Consider the following 17,913-nt stretch of genomic DNA (forward strand, 5'->3'; position numbering starts at 1 on the left):
TTTATACTTGGGGTGTGTTCATATTCGTGCCTCAGAGTGCAATTACGGTAAGTTGTCCGTCCCCAAAGTGTTTCATGCCTCTTTCTTCCTTGGACTGTTCTCATCAGGACAGCTTCATTATTGTCAGATTTGTTTCTGTTTGAGGGTGTTGATGGCAGGAGAGAGATAAATTAGGAGTGGCTTAAGGACTCCAGTCAGCAGTATTTTATAATGGAGTACAAAATACATACGGTAACATGTCATGGGAACATGAATTAAAAACTGCACTGGAAATGCGGTGAGTGTACAGTAAACAGAAGTGGGGAGCCGCAGGTCGCCCACCCTTGCGGAAAAAAGACTGTCGAGATGAAGGAAATTCCCAGTTAAACGGACTACTGGTTAAAAGATCACTTTCATTGCATCTTTGCTTAAAAAGGCACTGCGCTCTCTCGTTCTGGATATTCTCGGGAGTTTCCCTCAGACATAGCGGCCACATTGCAGCCAAGAAACTGACGTCTTCGCTGAACGGAGTTTCCCTCAGCATCGCCTCGCTCCCTCCCCCCCAACCGACTTCTGAGGCGGTTAGCGGGTGGGCGTTTCCCGGACGGCGAACCTCCGCCCAGCGGCCATTTTTACCATCTTTTCCCGCTCAGTTCCCCCTTTTCGACATGTTTCAGAAACTCGTGTTAAGTGGGGCCGGGCTGCCCTACGCCTGGCTTACTCGGATAACGGTCTGAACTCTCTTAACTCTCTTCGCCGCTGGGAGGAGGAGAAAGAGAAAAGGCGATGGCGCCCCTCGACTGCCACACGGACTGCGTGGAGAGGCCCCTGTCGCGCGCGCTGCGGGCCCTGGGCGCCCAGGTGGGCGCGCACCCGTGGCCCTTCCTGCTCGTGCCTCTGGCGCTGACGGGCGGGCTGGGCGCCGGCTTCGTGTTCCTGAGCAGCCTGGAGGACAACGACATCGAGGGCCAGTTCACGCCGCTCGGGGGCCCCGCCAAGGGCGAGCGGCGCTTCGTGCAGGCGCACTTCCCCACCGACGACGCGCGGCGCTTCTCCGCCGAGAGGCTGAGCACCGAGGGCTCCTTCGCCTCCCTCCTGGCCGTGGCCCGCGGCGGAGGCTCGCTCCTCACCCGGGAGGCCTTCGCCGAGCTGCTGGCGCTGGACGAGGCGGTGCGGAGGCTCCGCAGCCCCGACGGCGCCGCGCTCCCCTTCGCCCAGCTCTGCGCGCGGAGCAGCCCTGGCCACAACTGCAGCAGCCCCAACCCGCTGCTCAGCTTGGTGCAAGGCGGGTCGCACATCGAGGCGCTGCTGCCCTACCTCACCTTCCCGCTCTACGTCCCTCCGCTTATTGTCAACCCCCTTTTCCTGCCCCCCTTTCTGGGAGGCCTCGACTTGGGCCCCGGGGATGGGCCGGCGCGCCCCGTCCGGGCAGCCAAAGCGCTGCGCCTCTTCTACTACTTGCAGGAGGATGAGGCTTCTCGCAGAAACGACAGCGCGCTCTGGCTCCGGACGTTTCTGGAGCGCATCCCGGGCGTGGTGAAATCCTTGAACCTTACAACCATCCAGGTAAGCGTCTCCTGGCACGATGCAGCCTGAATGTGACCGATATGAATCTCTGTGTCTGCCTGATGCATGCTGCCATGCTTACTGGAGGGAACAGGATCTGAAGTCAAACCACTAGGGTCAGAGGTTCCCCATGCCTAACGCACCTGCATCAGCAAGTGGAGGCATTCAGTGGAGGCCAAACATTTAATTTTAGTAAGTAAACAATGTGCTTCACCACAGAAATTAGAAAACAGCATCTCTGGCAATGCAAGAATGATTTCAAAATGATGCACATTATTACTATGCCTTGGACCGGGTGGCGCTGTGGGTAAAACCTCAGTGCCTAGGGCTTGCCGATCGCATGGTCGGCGGTTCAAATCCCCGTGGCGGGGTGAGCTCCCGTCTTCGGTCCCAGCTCCTGCCCACCTAGCAGTTTGAAAGCACCCCCAAGTGCAAGTAGATAAATAGGTACCGCTTTATAGCGGGAAGGTAAACGGCATTTCCATGTGCTGCACTGGTGCTGGCTCGCCAGAGCAGCTTCGTCATGCTGGCCACATGACCCGGAAGTGTCTTCGGACAGCGCTGGCCCCCGGCTCTTAAGCGAGATGGGCGCACAACCCTAGACCCGTACGGGCAGGGGTACCTTTACCTTTACCTGTGTCAATCTCTAGGTTTTAAAAATGCATTTTATCCTTTTATGCTGTTTCCTAAATTACTACTTGTGCACTGCTTGGACATGCTTGGATGTAAATCAGGGGCAGAACACCTTGAGCCCATGGGCCAAATTTGGCCTGCCAAGCTTCACCATTTGGCCCATAAGGCCATTTTACTCAAACTATGCCCACATGCCCTACATCTGATGTCACATGTGATGTCAGGCACAGGGCAGGCAGAGATAAGGCTAGATCAGCTGCACATACCACTGATCCCAGCAGAAAGGACCACCCCTCAGCTGATGCATTGGGACTTCAATTCAACTTGGGCACCATCTTCCCCTACTGCCATTGGTCCACTTTGACAGGACCACCCATCTGTCAATTTCCTCTACCCACCTGTCAAAGTTGGACCATAGGATGGGGAGAATCAGGATCTGACCTGATGGTGGTTGACTGGGGTCTTGAGAATAATGTTCGTTGCAGGACTTCCAACTGCGCTATAAATAAAGCTTTCAAAATATGTTTAAATAGGGGGAACAAGGGGAATGAATTTGGGCCCCACTGCAAAAAGCTTGGGGCCCTGAATTAACCTCTAGCAACACCTCCAGATTATGTCAGTGTGATGGGCTGATTTGTTCGAAATGCATATCATCCGACCCATAGCTCCTCACCCATAGGAACCCCTTCCCCTTCTTTGCGAAAGTGAAAACAAAAAAAGACTTGCTCACTTAGCCTTTGTAGAACAGAAAGCAGAACCTCACTGCGTACTAAAACTGAGGATTAGCTAACAAGCCCAAGCAAAATTTGTACTGTATCTGTTTTCTCAGCTGGGGTTGTTATTAGTGCAACTAGTTCTGCTTCTCTGTGCTACCCAGGCCTGAATAGTTTCTCCCTTTCTTTTTGTCTCTCTCTTTCTTTCTTTTTTACCTTTATCTCCCTTAAAAAAATATTTTTAAATTAAGTGGTTTAACTACTGGAGCCAGTAACACTGTTCAGTGTAAGGCTATTAATATGCCTCTTTGCATCCAGAAGGGAAGCAAAGGAACTGCTCCAGACAGGTAAGTTTTATTCCATTTGGGTTAGTCTGTTGCAGCTTTTCATTAATTAGCATGTGTTTTCCCTCTCACCCTATTAAACAGAACTCATTGCTTTGAACTTATGCCTTCTGCTGTAGCATCCAACCAGAGATCAATGCCTGACATTTTATTGAAAGGCTATCTTTGTTTTAAAGTTAATTATCCTGCCTCCTTTTGACAATTTTTTTATTATAAATATCAGGTGGGGTATAATATGCACATTTAAACAATATATGGAAGATGTATCTTTCATCAGAAATGGGATTTCTCCCTCACAATCCTCAACATTTGGTTAGTTTTACTGGCAGGCCTAACAGGAAGACTAACGGCTTCTGTTCCCTGCCCAAAGAGACAATTGTTCAGTTCCATGTTGCTTCCCGCATAATTCTTTTTTCCTCTTCCTGCTCCAATAAACTTTTAACAGAGAGGTGGGGAATACCAGGTTGAAAGTTAATTCAGTTCTCAGTGCTACTAGTTTCTGTACAACTCGAGACTAGTCCTAAAATAAGTGGATTCAAGGCCTTCAGTTGGTGAGCACAATAATTTCAGAGCTCTGCTGGATTAGACCAAAGCATCCTTTTCACCCATAATGGTCAATCAGATGCTCATGGGAAACCCACAAATGAGGATTGTATCCCTCTTTTGCTCTTGTTTCTCAGCAATTAGTACTCTGGTACTTAGAGGCATGCTGCTTCTGAAGCTGGAGACATGGAATAGCATCATGACTGGTTGCCATCGGTACTTTGTAAGGAGAGGTACTTAAATGGCCATCATTTATTAATAAAGCCCATATTGCTCGTAAAATTCTTAAATCTTTCATGAATTTTGCACATATATATGTATGTACGCATGTATGCAATATTGGATTTATATTCTCAGTGACTCAAAGCATGAGCAAATGGATAGATTTTAAAAGTTATGTAAACTAGTGGTTGTCTCTAAATGTTTGAAGCCAGACAGTGGTGCTAAGCTGAAGCTTCTGCCAGTCACAGGCTGTGCACACATTGGTGACTTGAGGCATTAGAGATTTTGTTCAGCCAACCCAACCAAGCAGCTTGATGAAGACTGAGAATTGCTGGGCGGCCTCAGAATGTTGAGTTTCCAGTGGGATGCGGAGTGAAATGAATTATTCTCAAAGAGGTCAGGGCTGGCTAACTTGAACCCTTGGTGTATGAAGTCTTGCACTGTTTAGGAAGGGCTATTCGAAAGAGCACCTCACCCCTTATATGGCAAGTCAAGTCACTGAGGGCCTCCAGCAGATACCACCTGATCAGGAGGTCTGTTCCTCACAGTGTAGGACTTGGGCCGTTAGTGCTGTGACACCTGTCCTTTGGAATTACTCCCCACTGCTTGAATATTACACAGACGCTGTATCGGCTGTCTTTTAAGTGCCTCCTGAAGAACCTTGCTCTTAGCAAGTAGAGATCTTTCCCAGTCTACATCAGTATTGGAATTGTATTAAGGATGTTTTTATTGTTTGCTATCCTGGGCCCCTGTGCAGGAACACTCCATGCTGCAAAATTTATTTCAGGTCCCACTTATATTCTGCTAATTGCACCCTATCTTTATACTTTTGTGAGCATTTAGATTTAGATATTAAGAGAGAGAAAATATTTAACATGTACCTTCTCTTCTCCTCCACACCCCCCCCCCCCCCGCTCCCTATGGCAGGTGGCTTATTTTACTTCATTGTCCAGACAAGAAGAGTTTGAAAAAAATACTAAGGAAGTGGTTCCTTTGTTTTCCATCACCTATACCTTAACAATAACCTTCTCAATTATCTCATGCTCCAGGTAATTGCTGAGGAAAGGGAAATCATTTTTATCTTTTCATTTTGTGAGAGTGTATGGCGGGCCCCCTTGGTCTTTAATGGGGCAACTGTGCCCCTGAAGGAGCAGGTGCACAGCCTGGGAGTCATTTTGGACTCACAGCTGTGCATGGAGGTGCAGGTCAATTCAGGACAGCTGTCTACCAGCTCCATCTGGTACGCAGGCTGAAACCCTACCTGCCCGCAGACTGTCTTGCCAAAGTGGTGCATGCTCTAGTTATCTCCCGCTTGGACTACTGCAACGCATTCTACGTGGGGCTACCTTTGAAGGTGACCCAGAAACTCCCAACTAATCCAGAATGTGGCAGCTAGACTGGTGAGTGGGAGCAGCCACCAAGACAACTGGTCTTGAAAGACCTACATTGGCCCCCAGTACATTTCTGAGCACAATTCAAAGTGTTGGTGCTGATCTTTGAAGCCCTAAACAGCCTTGGTCCTGGATACCTGAAGGAGCGTCTCCACCCCCATTGCTCTGTCCGGACACTGAGATCCAGCGCCGAGGGCCTTCTGGCGGTATCCTCACTGTGAGAAGCGAAGTTACAGGGAACCAGGCAGAGGGCCTTCTCGGTAGTAGCACCCGCCCTGTGGAACGCCCTCCCATCAGATGTCAAAGAAATAAACAACTATATGACATTTAGAAGACATCTGAAGGCAGCCCTGTTTAGGGAAGTTTTTAATGATTGATGTTTTCATGTATTTTTAACCTTCTGTTGGAAGCCTCCCAGAGTGGCTGGGGAAACCCAGCCAAATGGGCAGGGTAGAAATAATAAATTATTATTATTATTAGGTATCATGTGTATGCAGGCTTAAGAGGAGGTAGTAGATCTACCAAGCTTCATCTGAATGTCTGCTATGTTTCCCACATTCCATCTTAAGAATGCAGACTCAATGGCCTTACCAACAGCTTGGAAGCTTGCATCCTTTTTTGAAATATTTTGTGCAACTAGAGCTTCAAAACCTGGCGCTGTGGGTAAAACCTCAGTGCCTAGGACTTGCCGATCGTATGGTCAGCGGTTCGAATCCCCGCAGCGGGGTGAGCTCCTGTCGTTCGGTCCCAGCTCCTGCCCACCTAGCAGTTCGAAAGCACCCCTAAGTGCAAGTAGATGAATAGGTACCACTTTATAGCGGGAAGGTAACGGCGTTTCCATGCGCTGCGCTTGTGCTGGCTCCCCAGAGCAGCTACGTCATGCTGACCACGTGACCCGGAAGTGTCTTCGGACAGCGCTGGCTCCCGGCCTCTTAAGCGAGATGAGCACGCAACCCCAGAGTCGGACACGACTAGCCCTTATGGGCAGGGGTACCGTTACCTTTACCTTTAGAGCTTCAAAACAAAGCTTCATACAGCTTCAGTGCTTGCATAGCCGATCCATTTGGTGCTAACGGGTTTAGCTTGGTTCAGTGGGAGGGGGGATTAGCACGTGTACCGTGATACTCTGAATCAAATTAGAATCTTCTTAATCTGTTTTCCAGGCTGGACTGTGTACGGACAAAAGTGTGGGTTGCAGCTTTTGGGGTGCTGTCAGCAGGTTTATCTGTCGTCAGCAGCTTTGGATTGCTGCTCTTTTGTGGGGTGCCGTTTGTTGTCACAGTTGCAAATTCGCCATTTCTTATCCTTGGTAAGTGAGCAAATGTACATATTCCTCCTGACTTCTCCATTGGGCTTTTCATTAATATATTTAAGAATCATGATGGGTGAAAATTCTCTTACATATCTACAGGTTTGCGGCGTTAAGGAGCCTTTTTTTTTTAGGGAGCCAAGCCATTCGAGTTTCAAGATCTCACTGTATTTCTCTTCTCGCATGACATATAGGAACTAATATGTTATATATTTGCCATTCTTCAGGGGTTGGTGTTGATGACATGTTCATCCTGGTGTCTTGCTGGCAGAAGACTAAAGTGAAGAACAGTGTCAGAGATCGAATGGCTGACACCTACAGAGAAGCAGCTGTGTCCATTACCATCACGACCCTCACAGACGTTTTAGCCTTCTACATTGGAATTGCAACTTCATTCCAGTCCGTTCAGGCATTTTGCATCTACACAGGAACAGCCTTTGTGTTCTGCTACTTATATAGCCTGACATTTCTTGGGGCCATTCTTGCTTTAAATGGGAGAAGAGAAGAAAGCAACAGACACTGGCTCACATTCATGAAAGTGAACAATGAGCCTCAGGATTCTCAGGGCTGCACATATAACATGTGCTGTGTAGGAGGGTCTTTTGATGAGTCCACTGGAGCAGAGACTGAACACCCCATGAATGGATTCTTTAGAAAGTATTACGGTCCCTTCCTTATGCACAGCTGGACCAAGGTGCTTGTGGTAGTCCTTTATCTCATGTACTTGGGTAGTAGTATTTTTGGCTGCACTCAAGTCCAAGAAGGTATAGATCTTCGAAATCTAGCTAGTGACAATTCTTATGTCATCCAGTATTATGAATGGGAAAAGGAATATTTTTCAGAATATGGCCCAAGGGTTATGGTGGTTGTTACTGAAAGCAAAGCTTATTGGGATTCATCTGTCCGTGCAGATGTTGAAAACTGTATGAATGCACTAGAAAGCTCATCCTACATCAACAAGAATTTATCAGTGTCCTGGTTGAGAACTTACCAAGATGTCGCTAAACGTATGTCTTTCAATATAGATGACCGTAGGCTTTTCATTGACAATTTAGCCACCCTTTTTGGGATTAATCCAGACTTCAAGTGGCATGTTTATGTTATTGCTACAGAAATATTAGCATCACGTTTTTTCATACAGACAGTCAATGTTACTACTGCAGTGGATGAGAGGAGTCTTTTAAATGAGCTGAGAGGTCTTGCTAAGGACTGCAAGGTACCATTAATGGTTTATCATCCAGCTTTTATTTACTTTGATCAATATCTTGTGATTGTTCAGAACACAGTTCAAAATGTTGTGATTGCTGCTGGAGCCATGCTACTCATTTCCTTACTACTCATTCCCAATCCTCTTTGTTCTTTGTGGGTAACCTTTGCTATTGCCTCTGTTATTGTTGGTGTAGCTGGTTTCATGTCCTTCTGGAATGTGAATCTTGATTCCATATCCATGATCAACCTTGTAATTTGCATAGGGTTTTCAGTAGACTTCTCTGCTCATATTTCCTATGCTTTTGTTGCCAGTGAGAAACACAAAGTGAATGACAAGGCTGTGGATGCTTTGTACCACCTTGGCTACCCTGTTACGCAGGGAGCTATTTCCACTATCTTGGGAGTTATTGTACTCTCCATGGCATCCTCTTACATCTTCAGAACCTTTTTTAAGATAATGTTTCTGGTGATCTTGTTTGGGGCTGTTCACGGTCTCATTTTTATTCCTGTGTTCCTAACTTTCTTCGGCTTTTGTAGTAAAATGCCAAATAGACAGCTTCCAGTCAGTGCCCAGAGCTCTAATGCTGGAGCAGTTCCTTTGTCAGATACAAACACTGTATTATGAAACTGCTTAATGTAAACATGACAATATTACAATGAGAGCAGTTCGATAATGGAACTAATTACCTAGAGGGCAGGAGTGGACTCTTCCTGGTGAGCATTTAAGGTCCCCAAACCTACCTTGCAGGCTGCCATCTGATTGGATTTTACTTTGATTCTGACTTGATTTTAGGAGGTAGGATGTATTTTAATTGATTGCTTGATTTTATGGTAATATGTCATATATTTGATGTTAGCCACTCTGAGCCTGGTTTTGGCTGGGGGGGCAGGGTATAAATAAAATTTATTATTATTATTCCTCAGTGTTATCTCTCCCACCACTTGCGGGCCAACTTTGGAAAGTGAGCAGGACCACTGACATCACGATTACATCAGGTGGCCCTTTTGCCCACATGGGTCTTACAGAGCACTTTTCATAGGGCTTCGTAAGACCCAATGATTAGCTGATTGTCAGGTGTTGCAAAGCCTTGCACACAGCAGTTTGCTTAGGATATTTCAGGCGCCAACATTCCACTGATTGACAGCGCCTCAAAACCCCTTTCAGTTGAGCCACGTTTCAAACCTGCCTGGAAATACCACCCATTGAAGCGGGTACCCCTCCTTTTCCCAGATCTGTAGGCGCCTACTAAGGTAGAATCTCTTATGTTCTCTGTGATGCTCTGATATAACACCCAAAATGTACAATATAGCAAGTTTTGCTTGTGTCATATTTTCTTTTCTTTTTTATTTCTTTTTTAATGTATTTTTTTAAAGATTTCTTGGTTTCCAAAAATATGTGCGATGTCTCTTTTTTTCGAGTTACCTTTTCTACAGGTCAGTTTCATTTGTTGAGACATTAGTGTTACATTAGGAAGAAAAGGGGGGAAGAGGTGGAGGGGGCCATGGTGGGTGGGGTGGGGAGGTTTCTATTTTACTTAATGTATGTGTGGGGTTTTGTGTCAGCATCGTTTGTGCAGGTTCTATTCGCTTGTGTTCCTTTGGTGGTGAGAGAAGTTGGGGTTTGCCTAGGGTGTGGTTGCTTGTTTTGGCTGTGGTCAACTTTGTTTTCATGTGTGAGTTGGGAGGGTGTTTTTGAATGTTGCGGCTGGGACGGAGGAGGGAGGGTTTGGTTGTGTTCTCCAAGCATATTGTGTCTACATTCTGTCTCATCATCTAAAAATCTGATTCTAACCTTTGTAGCATCTTTGAAAATGGTTCTTGTCCCATTTTGTTGCCGTTATGGTATCTTCTTGGCCTCTTCTGAATTCCTGTCTTGTGTACACACACAATTTTTCTGTGGTTTGAATTTGAATTCAGTCAATTGACATGATGTGGAGGCTTGGATTTTCAATGACAGCTGGTTAAAACAGCTGCTGCTGGACCTCCCTCTCTTATCTTACAAGTAAGGAAAGTACATACAGTAGCTCCATAATTCCGAATACAGAAATCCCCCACAATACATGTGCCCTGAAGTTATTTTTGATTTCCACACATCCACAAGCATTGCTGTTCCTGTTCCTAGGCCAGTACAAATATTAGAACCACACAAGAGTTTATTAATACAAATTAGGATATGTTTTGCATAAAGACCCCATTATAAATCTTCATTCAAATTAATTATCTGTACTAAAGTTACAATCAATACATTTCCCATATAATTCATATTCCACCTAGCAGATAACAGTTAAAAAAAAACTCAATTGTACTTAAATAATTGAATGCTAGAAATTGAAGGCTGCAATCATAGGCACGCCTCCAGAGCAACACTCTACATGCCTACTTAGAAATAAACACCATTTTTTTCCAACTGAGCTTCATCCCAGGTAGGTCTGTGTTGGCCTGCGGTGTTACATACAGATACGTCTGTTTTGCACAATCAGAAATTCGTAGCTAAACAGAAATTCTGTATTGTACACCGAACTGAAAAGACATTGGACTTGCTCCATTTGTCATATGCATTTATATCTTCTACCACAAGCCGCCTACTGTGCCTACGTCTTACCCCTCAGACTGTGGTGATAGGCATGGCCAGAACGTGTCCTGTATAGAGAGAGGTTTCCATTTTGGGGACTAGTAGTACCGTGGCGATCAAGGGGTTTTGAGGTTTTGAACTGCAAAAAAAACCCCCTGAACACTAAGCCATTACTGATAATTAATTTAGTATAATTCCTGGAAATGCATTTCTACAACCAGCTTCCAACATCAGTACCTTCAGCTCCATGAGAATCGGTTGTGTCAGAATTTTCTTTCAAGTATAAGATTAAAGTTGACACAGTGGACTGAGGATCAAGTAGTTTCGTGAGAGGTATTTCCACTCTCCTTTCCGTAAAGATACGATTCTGTAGAGTAAAGGCTAATGTAGAGTCTACACCCAATGATGAAAGTGGCGTATGCATTGAAAGATCAACAGGGATTGTTTTAGCCAGGCTTTTCAAAAGTGTGATTGCATAATCTACAGGCTCATTTAGAGAGTAGTTTTTGAATCCAGCTTCACCAGCAAGCTCAGGATTACCACCTGCCTCTTCAGAAACAAGTTCATAAAAGCGACTCTTCAGCGACAAATTTTGAGATAAAACATGATCAGCTAAAGTTTGAAAATTGAATTTTAACACAGCTTGCTGAGGTTTATCCAGAATTAAGCTTCTTTTTAGATATTCATGAATCTCGTTCACTTGCAGATCCTCTATTCCTTTCGTTTGTAACCTATAATTTTGATAGTGTTGTTGATCTTGCAAGGCTCCGAGATTTAAAGCACCCCAGTTAATGGACTGAGCTGGAAGGCCACTGTTTCTCCTGTAATGACAGAAGAGATCCAGGAAGGAATTGGCAGCTGCGTAGTTGGACTGTGTTGCGTTTCCAAGAAACGATGCAATAGAAGAATAACATACAAAGTGGTCAAGCTCCCTGCCTTGCGTGGCACGATGAAGATTGATTACCCCTGCTACCTTTGGATTTAAAACTTCCTCAAAGTTAGACATGTTGAGGGTTTCAAGAAGCCCATCATGTAAAGCCATAGCACTGTGGAATACACCTTTAATAGGAGAGTTTGGGAAAAATTTACTGATCGACTTGATAGCTTTCTCAACTTCTGAACTGCAAACAGTGTTAGACTGCAAGTTGACTATTCTGCTCCCTTCACAGTGATCCTGGAGAGCATTTATTTCTTTTTGCTCCTCAGTGCTTGGATTCCTCTGTGAAAGTAGCACAATGCACCTGCCTCCATTCTGAGCTACAAATTTTACAGTTTCTAAGCCAAGCCTAGTGAATTCATCTGCGACTATATAAACTGCATTCTGCTTAAACATTCTCCTGTCTGTTTCAGTCTCGGGTATATCTGATATCTTGCTGTCTTCCTCATCACTTTTTAATACTGCAACTGGGAAATTCTTGCAGTTGAAATAGGATGCAACATCAGGCCTCAGATGCTTTCCTGCTTGCTGAAAAATGAAATATGCGATATCTTTTAATTGTTTCATATTCATTGACTTCAGCCAACAATACATCTCCTTCTGAGATCGTATCAGATATGCTTTCTGGAAAATGCGGATAAGACTGACAGTGTGAATATGGATATTTTCATGATCACTCCCAGCCAGATACCTCAAACATTCTGGTTGTTCATTGCCATAAACGAGTACAACATCTCGGAGATGGAAAAGACAGCTTAGGCCCTCTTTAAATAGTCCATTTAGTGGAGGTAGAAAAATAAGGGCATTGCACTGATTAACACGTTGCCATAGACCAGTTGTATGGTTTGTAACTATTATTTTCCAACCTAATTCCTGAGCTGAAAAAGTAAGCACTTTGCACAAAACTGATCCAGGCTCAGTGCAAACAATACCTAATATTTCATTATGTTTTGGCACTGGCAGCGTTTGATGAAAAATCTCCCTTGCTACCCAGAAGAACGAAGTGCATGGTATATTTCTGAAACATGGAAATTTTTGAGTACTGAAACAAACTGTTTCTGGAATATATATTCTTGACGCTGCAGAAACCGGATAACATGAAGCAATATGATCTCCCACTTTTACCTTTTTCACCTCACTACCTGTTGCTGTTACAGTGCCAGTAAAGTCTAGAGCTAATAGCTTGTGTTTATCTATAGTATCTGAATTCCAATACAACGTTTTCCCAAACTTGCAGCTGGACATGCTAACAGGGAAATAGTCTTCTGAGTGGATGCTTATTTTTTCAAGTTGAACTTCAACACTGAGGTTGCCAAGTTGAGTACGTGAGTTGGCAACTTTAACTGACAGATCATTCATACAGTATGGATCTCCTGTATACAAGATGCAGAAGTCTGAGTTCTGAAGTGGGTGGGAAGGTGCATTGAAGGCTGTGGGTTCAATCTGTGTGCGCCTAATTTCAGAACTATAAATTCGTCCCTCATCAATCCAGACTTCTGGATAATCCTGTGCTTTATATTTTACTAAAACATCAGCTAAGGCCGAGATATCTATTGCATTTGTAGAGCTGATGTCAATAATCTGAAACGTTATTTCCGGGACTTCAACCATACATGTTCGAGCCATGCCGTACAAACCAAAGCCAGTGTTTATATGGTCTACTTTCCTTTCTGATGTCCTGTAAGTGATTACTGTAATGGAGCAATGGGACTTCTTCTCCTTTAATGCAGTAACAACTTGGCGAAATGCCTCACAGCATCTTACTGACTGTTTCACCACTTTCTCTGGCAAATTTTCATTCAGTTTTTGGATGCCCCACATAAACAGAGCATCATCATATCCCTGCAGTTCCATATTAATCTTACTTTGTGCATAGGTATCTGTTCTCTTAGCTGCCAACAATTTCTCCCATTCCTGATACGCAACAAATCTAGACTCGCTATGTAAGTAATTCTTGAGCTGCTGCGATATTCCAAATTTGTCAGCAAACACCACAACTCGAGGTGCTTTGGGCAGATTATGCATTGCTTGATCAGAAGTTATTTCCTTCCACTGATTTTCAAACAACAATTCATTTTGTTTCCTGGGAATTTCCTGCACCAAATTAATTCGAACACATCTCAGTTCTACCAGAACGGAGCCTTGTTTATCTGTGAAGCATCCACAAAACTCTAAGAAATTGTCAGTGGACTTGGTTGTTTTTAAATATATAATCATTTCCTCTTCCAATGAGCGAGCAACTGCAAGACTACTTATACCAGAAGGTAAAACTACTTTGTTATTGGAAGTAACTGCAGCCAGAATACCTACCATTTGTAGAAAACAATCTAAAAGGACTGGATGGATATAATACTCATACATTTCTTCTACTGTTTTTCTCTTCACTGTAACAGTTGTCACAGCCTCTTTCAAGTCTTCACAATAAAATACATTACTTAGCTGCCTGAAAGTAGCATCATAGTTGGATCCAGACTGAGCCAATGTTTCATAAACCTCATCTTCCCTAACAACAGATCTACACCTCTGAAAAATGTCTTTTAAGGAAATATTCTTTTCTTCAATTGATGTTTCAGGGTTCTTTCTGACTTGTCCCGAAGCATAAACTGTATTAGCTGAACCTGATTGTATTCTGAACTTTGACACTGTTGGTTGTGGCTCAACCTTTATCTTCAAAGCATGGAGATTTTCATTTAAAACACATGGTGCAGGGAAAAATATATTCATTTGACAATAACTTAAGGGTACTTTTGGCCTTGAGCTCGTCATCACAGCTGCCAGAGCAAGTTCCACCAAAACAGCTACAGGAGTTAATGCAGCACAGTAATTCTTGTGCTCATATAAATGTGGTTTCAGAGCCTCAGAGATAGAACAAATGAATTCTGAGTTATCCTTATTTGTACTGCAAATTAAAGAATGGCTTGAGCTTACACCTCTGCTGTTTGCTTTCTGATGCAGCATGAGTTTCTGATGATCAAAGTGATACCTGGGATAAGCTGATGGTACACTTTGATAACCTTCATAAAAATGCTGCCAATTCACATTCAATCCCAATTCAAAAAGATCTTTCACTAGATTAAGAAGAGTCACATATTCCCTATCCATTTGCAAAGAATGAAAAACTCTGGTTTGCGTCCCTAATGTTTCAACGATGTATCTCTGCAAAGCTCTTTGAGGACCTATTTCCACAAATGCAATGTTGTCCTTGCCTCTTACTGATGTTATTATGGCCTCTGCAAAAGAAACAGGATCCCGACCCTGTCTGGCCCAGTAGGTGCCTGTAACAAAATCACCATCTGAAACGGCCTTCCCTGTTGCTGTCGACATTAGCTCAATCTCTGGCTTCCCTTTCTTTAATTCTGATAGATTGTCTGAGAGTTCTGTTAGTACTGGTTCTATCATGTGGCTGTGATATGCAGCTGGCCCATCTAAAGTATGAAGAAATATGTTTCTTTTACTGAAGTGCTCAGCTAAATCTTTCTGAGTGGCGTGAATAGATGCTTCATCTCCTAATAAGGTGCAAGACAAAGGACTGTTAAACGCTGCAACGCAGACTTTCCCTGAATATGCTCCAAGGGCTGCTGACACCTCTGCAACGGGAATGTTGTCAACCACCAGCATTCTGCCTCCAGTGACTTTAGCCTGCAGCCTGCTCCTGTGGTAGATGACATTGACAGCATCTTCCAGGGAAATCAAGCCAGCACAATGGGCAGCAGCTACTTCGCCAACTGAATAGCCAACAGCACCAATTGGCTTAACGCCCCAGTGTTGCAGGAGTGTAACCAAGGCCACCTGCAGTGTAAAGAGTAAGGGCTGGGCAACTTCAGGCCTGGGCAAATCATTGTGCTCACTTTCTGTTAAATTCAAAATTCCAGTGGGTGAAAGCTGTTGAAATAATTGCTTGATTTCAATACATTTGTCTCTGAAGACGGGCTCAGATTTCAACAGGATTCTACATATCCCTTTGAAATTCAAAGCATTACCGGAGAACACAAAGATCAATTCTGCAGGCTTTTTCCGTGAAACAGTTTCCATTTCAGTTGAATTAAGCTGTTGCTGTAAGTGCTGGAGAGAAGATGCCACAAACGCTTTTCTGTATTTGTGGTTTATATGGCTTCTTCTACAAGCAGATGTGTAGGCCAGATTTGGGAGTGTCGCTGAGTCACTGGTATTAAGGTACCTAGCTGTGTCTTCTAAGGCCCGTTTGAGAGAACTTCTTAAAGCTGCCGAAATGACAAATAATTCGACGGGCCTTTTGGCTGGAAGGGTAACCTGGGCCTGTTTAAATTGTTTGACAACCACATGGGCATTGGTGCCCCCAAATCCAAAACAGTTGATCCCAGCAACTCTGCCATATTCACCAGGCTCCTCCCACTTCTCCACTGTTGTTGGGATGGAGAGATTCAGTTTCCCTGTATTTATGCTGCTGGTGCTCTCTGAAAAGTGCAAGGATGGGACTATCTTCCCATGGTGCATCATGAGAACAACTTTGATTAAGCCTGCTGCCCCAGCAGCTGACTCTGTGTGCCCAATGTTCCCTTTAATGGAGCCAATCTTGAGAGGGGGCAAATCTGGAGGCCTTTTTCTGCCAATGACATTGCCTAAGCTCTCTGCTTCAGTGGGTATTCCTAGACCGTTTGTTTCAATGTACTGAACAGCTGAAGGATCAATATATGTTGGATAAATGTTGAGTAACAACTTCTCTTGTGCTGCTTCAGATGATTGCATGCCTGGAGCAACAGAACTTCCATTATGGTTGATGGCCGTGATGCTGATGATGCCCCATATTTTGTTGAATTCTTCCTGTGCCTATTTGTGGACAAAGGAATACAAAGGAATACACAATGTTATCAAACATTAAGTAGCTATTGCAGCATGATTATATTTAGATTTGTTTTAACAGCTCTATCCTGAATTCACTTTTTTTCTGCACCATGGTATTACTCTTAAGCATTACTTACAGTACAAGAGCAGCAAGTTATTCCAGCCATTTATTTCGAGGGATATTGGGGAAATTTGTAATTATTATGTGGCAGTTACGCATTTTTTAGTGGCTAACTATTTCTTGTTGGACTGTTTTCTGGTTAATAGTTTAGAATACTTCATTAGGGAGTAAATTAAGTGGTCAGTCTGGTGTAATCAGAATGTCAGACTACTACTGGGAAGATCAAGTTTCAAATCCGCTTTCAGTCATTAATCTAATCGTGTGGCTTTAGATCAATGACTATCTTTCAGTTATTGGATAACAGGATAGAGCACAATGTATGCCACTTTGAGTTCCTTTGAAGAAAGACAGGATATAAATATAATAATAAATAAATAGTATCTGTTTAGAAGAGAGTCTCATGATAATTGGGAATCTCTCCAATAACTTCTAATTTAGATACCAATCAGAATTCGGAGGTTAAAACCTCTAGTTCAGGGGATCATGCCAAGAAACAGCAGCCAAAGGTAGATGGCCATTTTGAAGGCTTAGTGACATAGGCAGATAATCTTTCTGGAACTGTTTCTGGAGATTTGAGATAAGAGTAGCATCAGTGCTATCTTGAAGGAATGCCTGTTTGCCTCCACTTAGGTTCTGCTTGGGCATATTTTTTAAAAAAGCAAATATTACAAAGACAGCAAGTCTCTGGTGTTCTCCTTTCTAAAGCACACTAGACCCAATGAACATCCCTGGGACATTTGGGAAATTGAGAGTTCAATATAAACACCCTACCTTTACCAGTGGCTTTAATAAAAGAACGCCACATCCTTCTCCTCTTCCATAGCCACCTGCATCTTTAGAGAAGGGTTTACTAATTCCATCAGGTGATAAAAGCTTTGCTTTACTCAGAGTTACAAACTTCCAAGGCTCTATGATGCAATTTACTCCTCCACAGATAGCAGATTCGCAGTCTCCTATATCAAAAGTACAAAAAAAAACAAAAAGAGCCTGAAATCATGAAAGGGGGGAAACGGATATTTCATTCACGTAGCCACGAGGTGTTGATACCATCTGTGTCATCATGGTGATTTCTCCTGCAAAATCCTTTGTTGGGCATATCTTTGTCTCTCATCTCCAAGTTTTAAACTAGCCTCTCCTGGGTCAGGCAGGGCATAAGCAGTGGAACGTTGGTTGTCGAACATAATCCGTTCTGGAAGACCATTTGACTTCCAAAACGTTCAACAACTGAGGCGCAATTGCCGGTTGGCAAAATCCACTGAAAAAATGGAGAAATGCACCTCAGAAGCCATTCGACTTCCGAGGCGCGTTCAAAAATGGAAGCATTCACTTCCGGGTTGTCAGTGTTTGAAAGCCGCAACGTTCAACTTCCGAAGTGTTTGACAACCGAGGTTCCATTGTACAAATAAAAACCATACACCACCTAGCACAGTTCATTACAGTTGATATAATACACAGAAAAATCATTAAGTGATCCACTAAGACCCTCAGCAATTTTCAAGTGGTCTATGGGAGGGTGGGGAAAGTTTGGGAATCACGGTTAATAGTATGCATAA

General features: G+C 43.8%; 2 protein-coding genes across 7 annotated transcripts in view; one reads left to right on the forward strand and one right to left on the reverse strand.

Moving 5' to 3' along the window:
- Positions 1 to 3: 3 nt before the first annotated feature.
- On the forward strand, positions 4 to 9,302 carry LOC310827972 (patched domain-containing protein 3-like). The gene is made up of 4 exons (XM_083704759.1): positions 4 to 1,545; positions 4,928 to 5,049; positions 6,555 to 6,700; positions 6,928 to 9,302. Exons 1-4 carry the CDS (start codon positions 766 to 768, stop codon positions 8,532 to 8,534), a joined length of 2,655 nt encoding a protein of 884 aa, XP_083560885.1. The 5' UTR covers positions 4 to 765; the 3' UTR covers positions 8,535 to 9,302.
- Positions 9,303 to 10,047: 745 nt separating this feature from the next.
- Positions 10,048 to 17,913, reverse strand: part of LOC310827930 (mycocerosic acid synthase-like) — a 68,481-nt gene continuing 60,615 nt past the window's right edge. For all 6 annotated transcript variants that reach the window (XM_083704550.1, XM_083704551.1, XM_083704548.1 and 3 more), the window contains 2 exons: positions 17,132 to 17,313; positions 10,048 to 16,224 (listed from right to left, as the gene is read on the reverse strand). In XM_083704550.1, coding sequence (XP_083560676.1) covers positions 10,693 to 16,224; positions 17,132 to 17,313 — 5,714 coding nt within the window. In that variant the 3' untranslated portion in view covers positions 10,048 to 10,692. The remainder of the gene's footprint in view (positions 16,225 to 17,131; positions 17,314 to 17,913) is intronic.

The sequence above is a fragment of the Podarcis gaigeae genome, assembly GCF_964106915.1.
Source record: "Podarcis gaigeae genome assembly, chromosome: 12".
Classification (NCBI taxonomy): Eukaryota; Metazoa; Chordata; class Lepidosauria; order Squamata; family Lacertidae; genus Podarcis; species Podarcis gaigeae.

What these genes read in the sequence shown, in the direction of transcription:
- LOC310827972 (XM_083704759.1), top strand. Translation starts at nt 766, where the DNA reads ATGGCGCCCCTCGACTGCCACACGGACTGCGTGGAGAGGCCCCTGTCG. An exon ending in TGAACCTTACAACCATCCAG is followed by an intron (nt 1,546 to 4,927) that starts GTAAGCGTCTCC and finishes TCCCTATGGCAG; the next exon opens with GTGGCTTATTTTACTTCATT. An exon ending in TCAATTATCTCATGCTCCAG is followed by an intron (nt 5,050 to 6,554) that starts GTAATTGCTGAG and finishes TCTGTTTTCCAG; the next exon opens with GCTGGACTGTGTACGGACAA.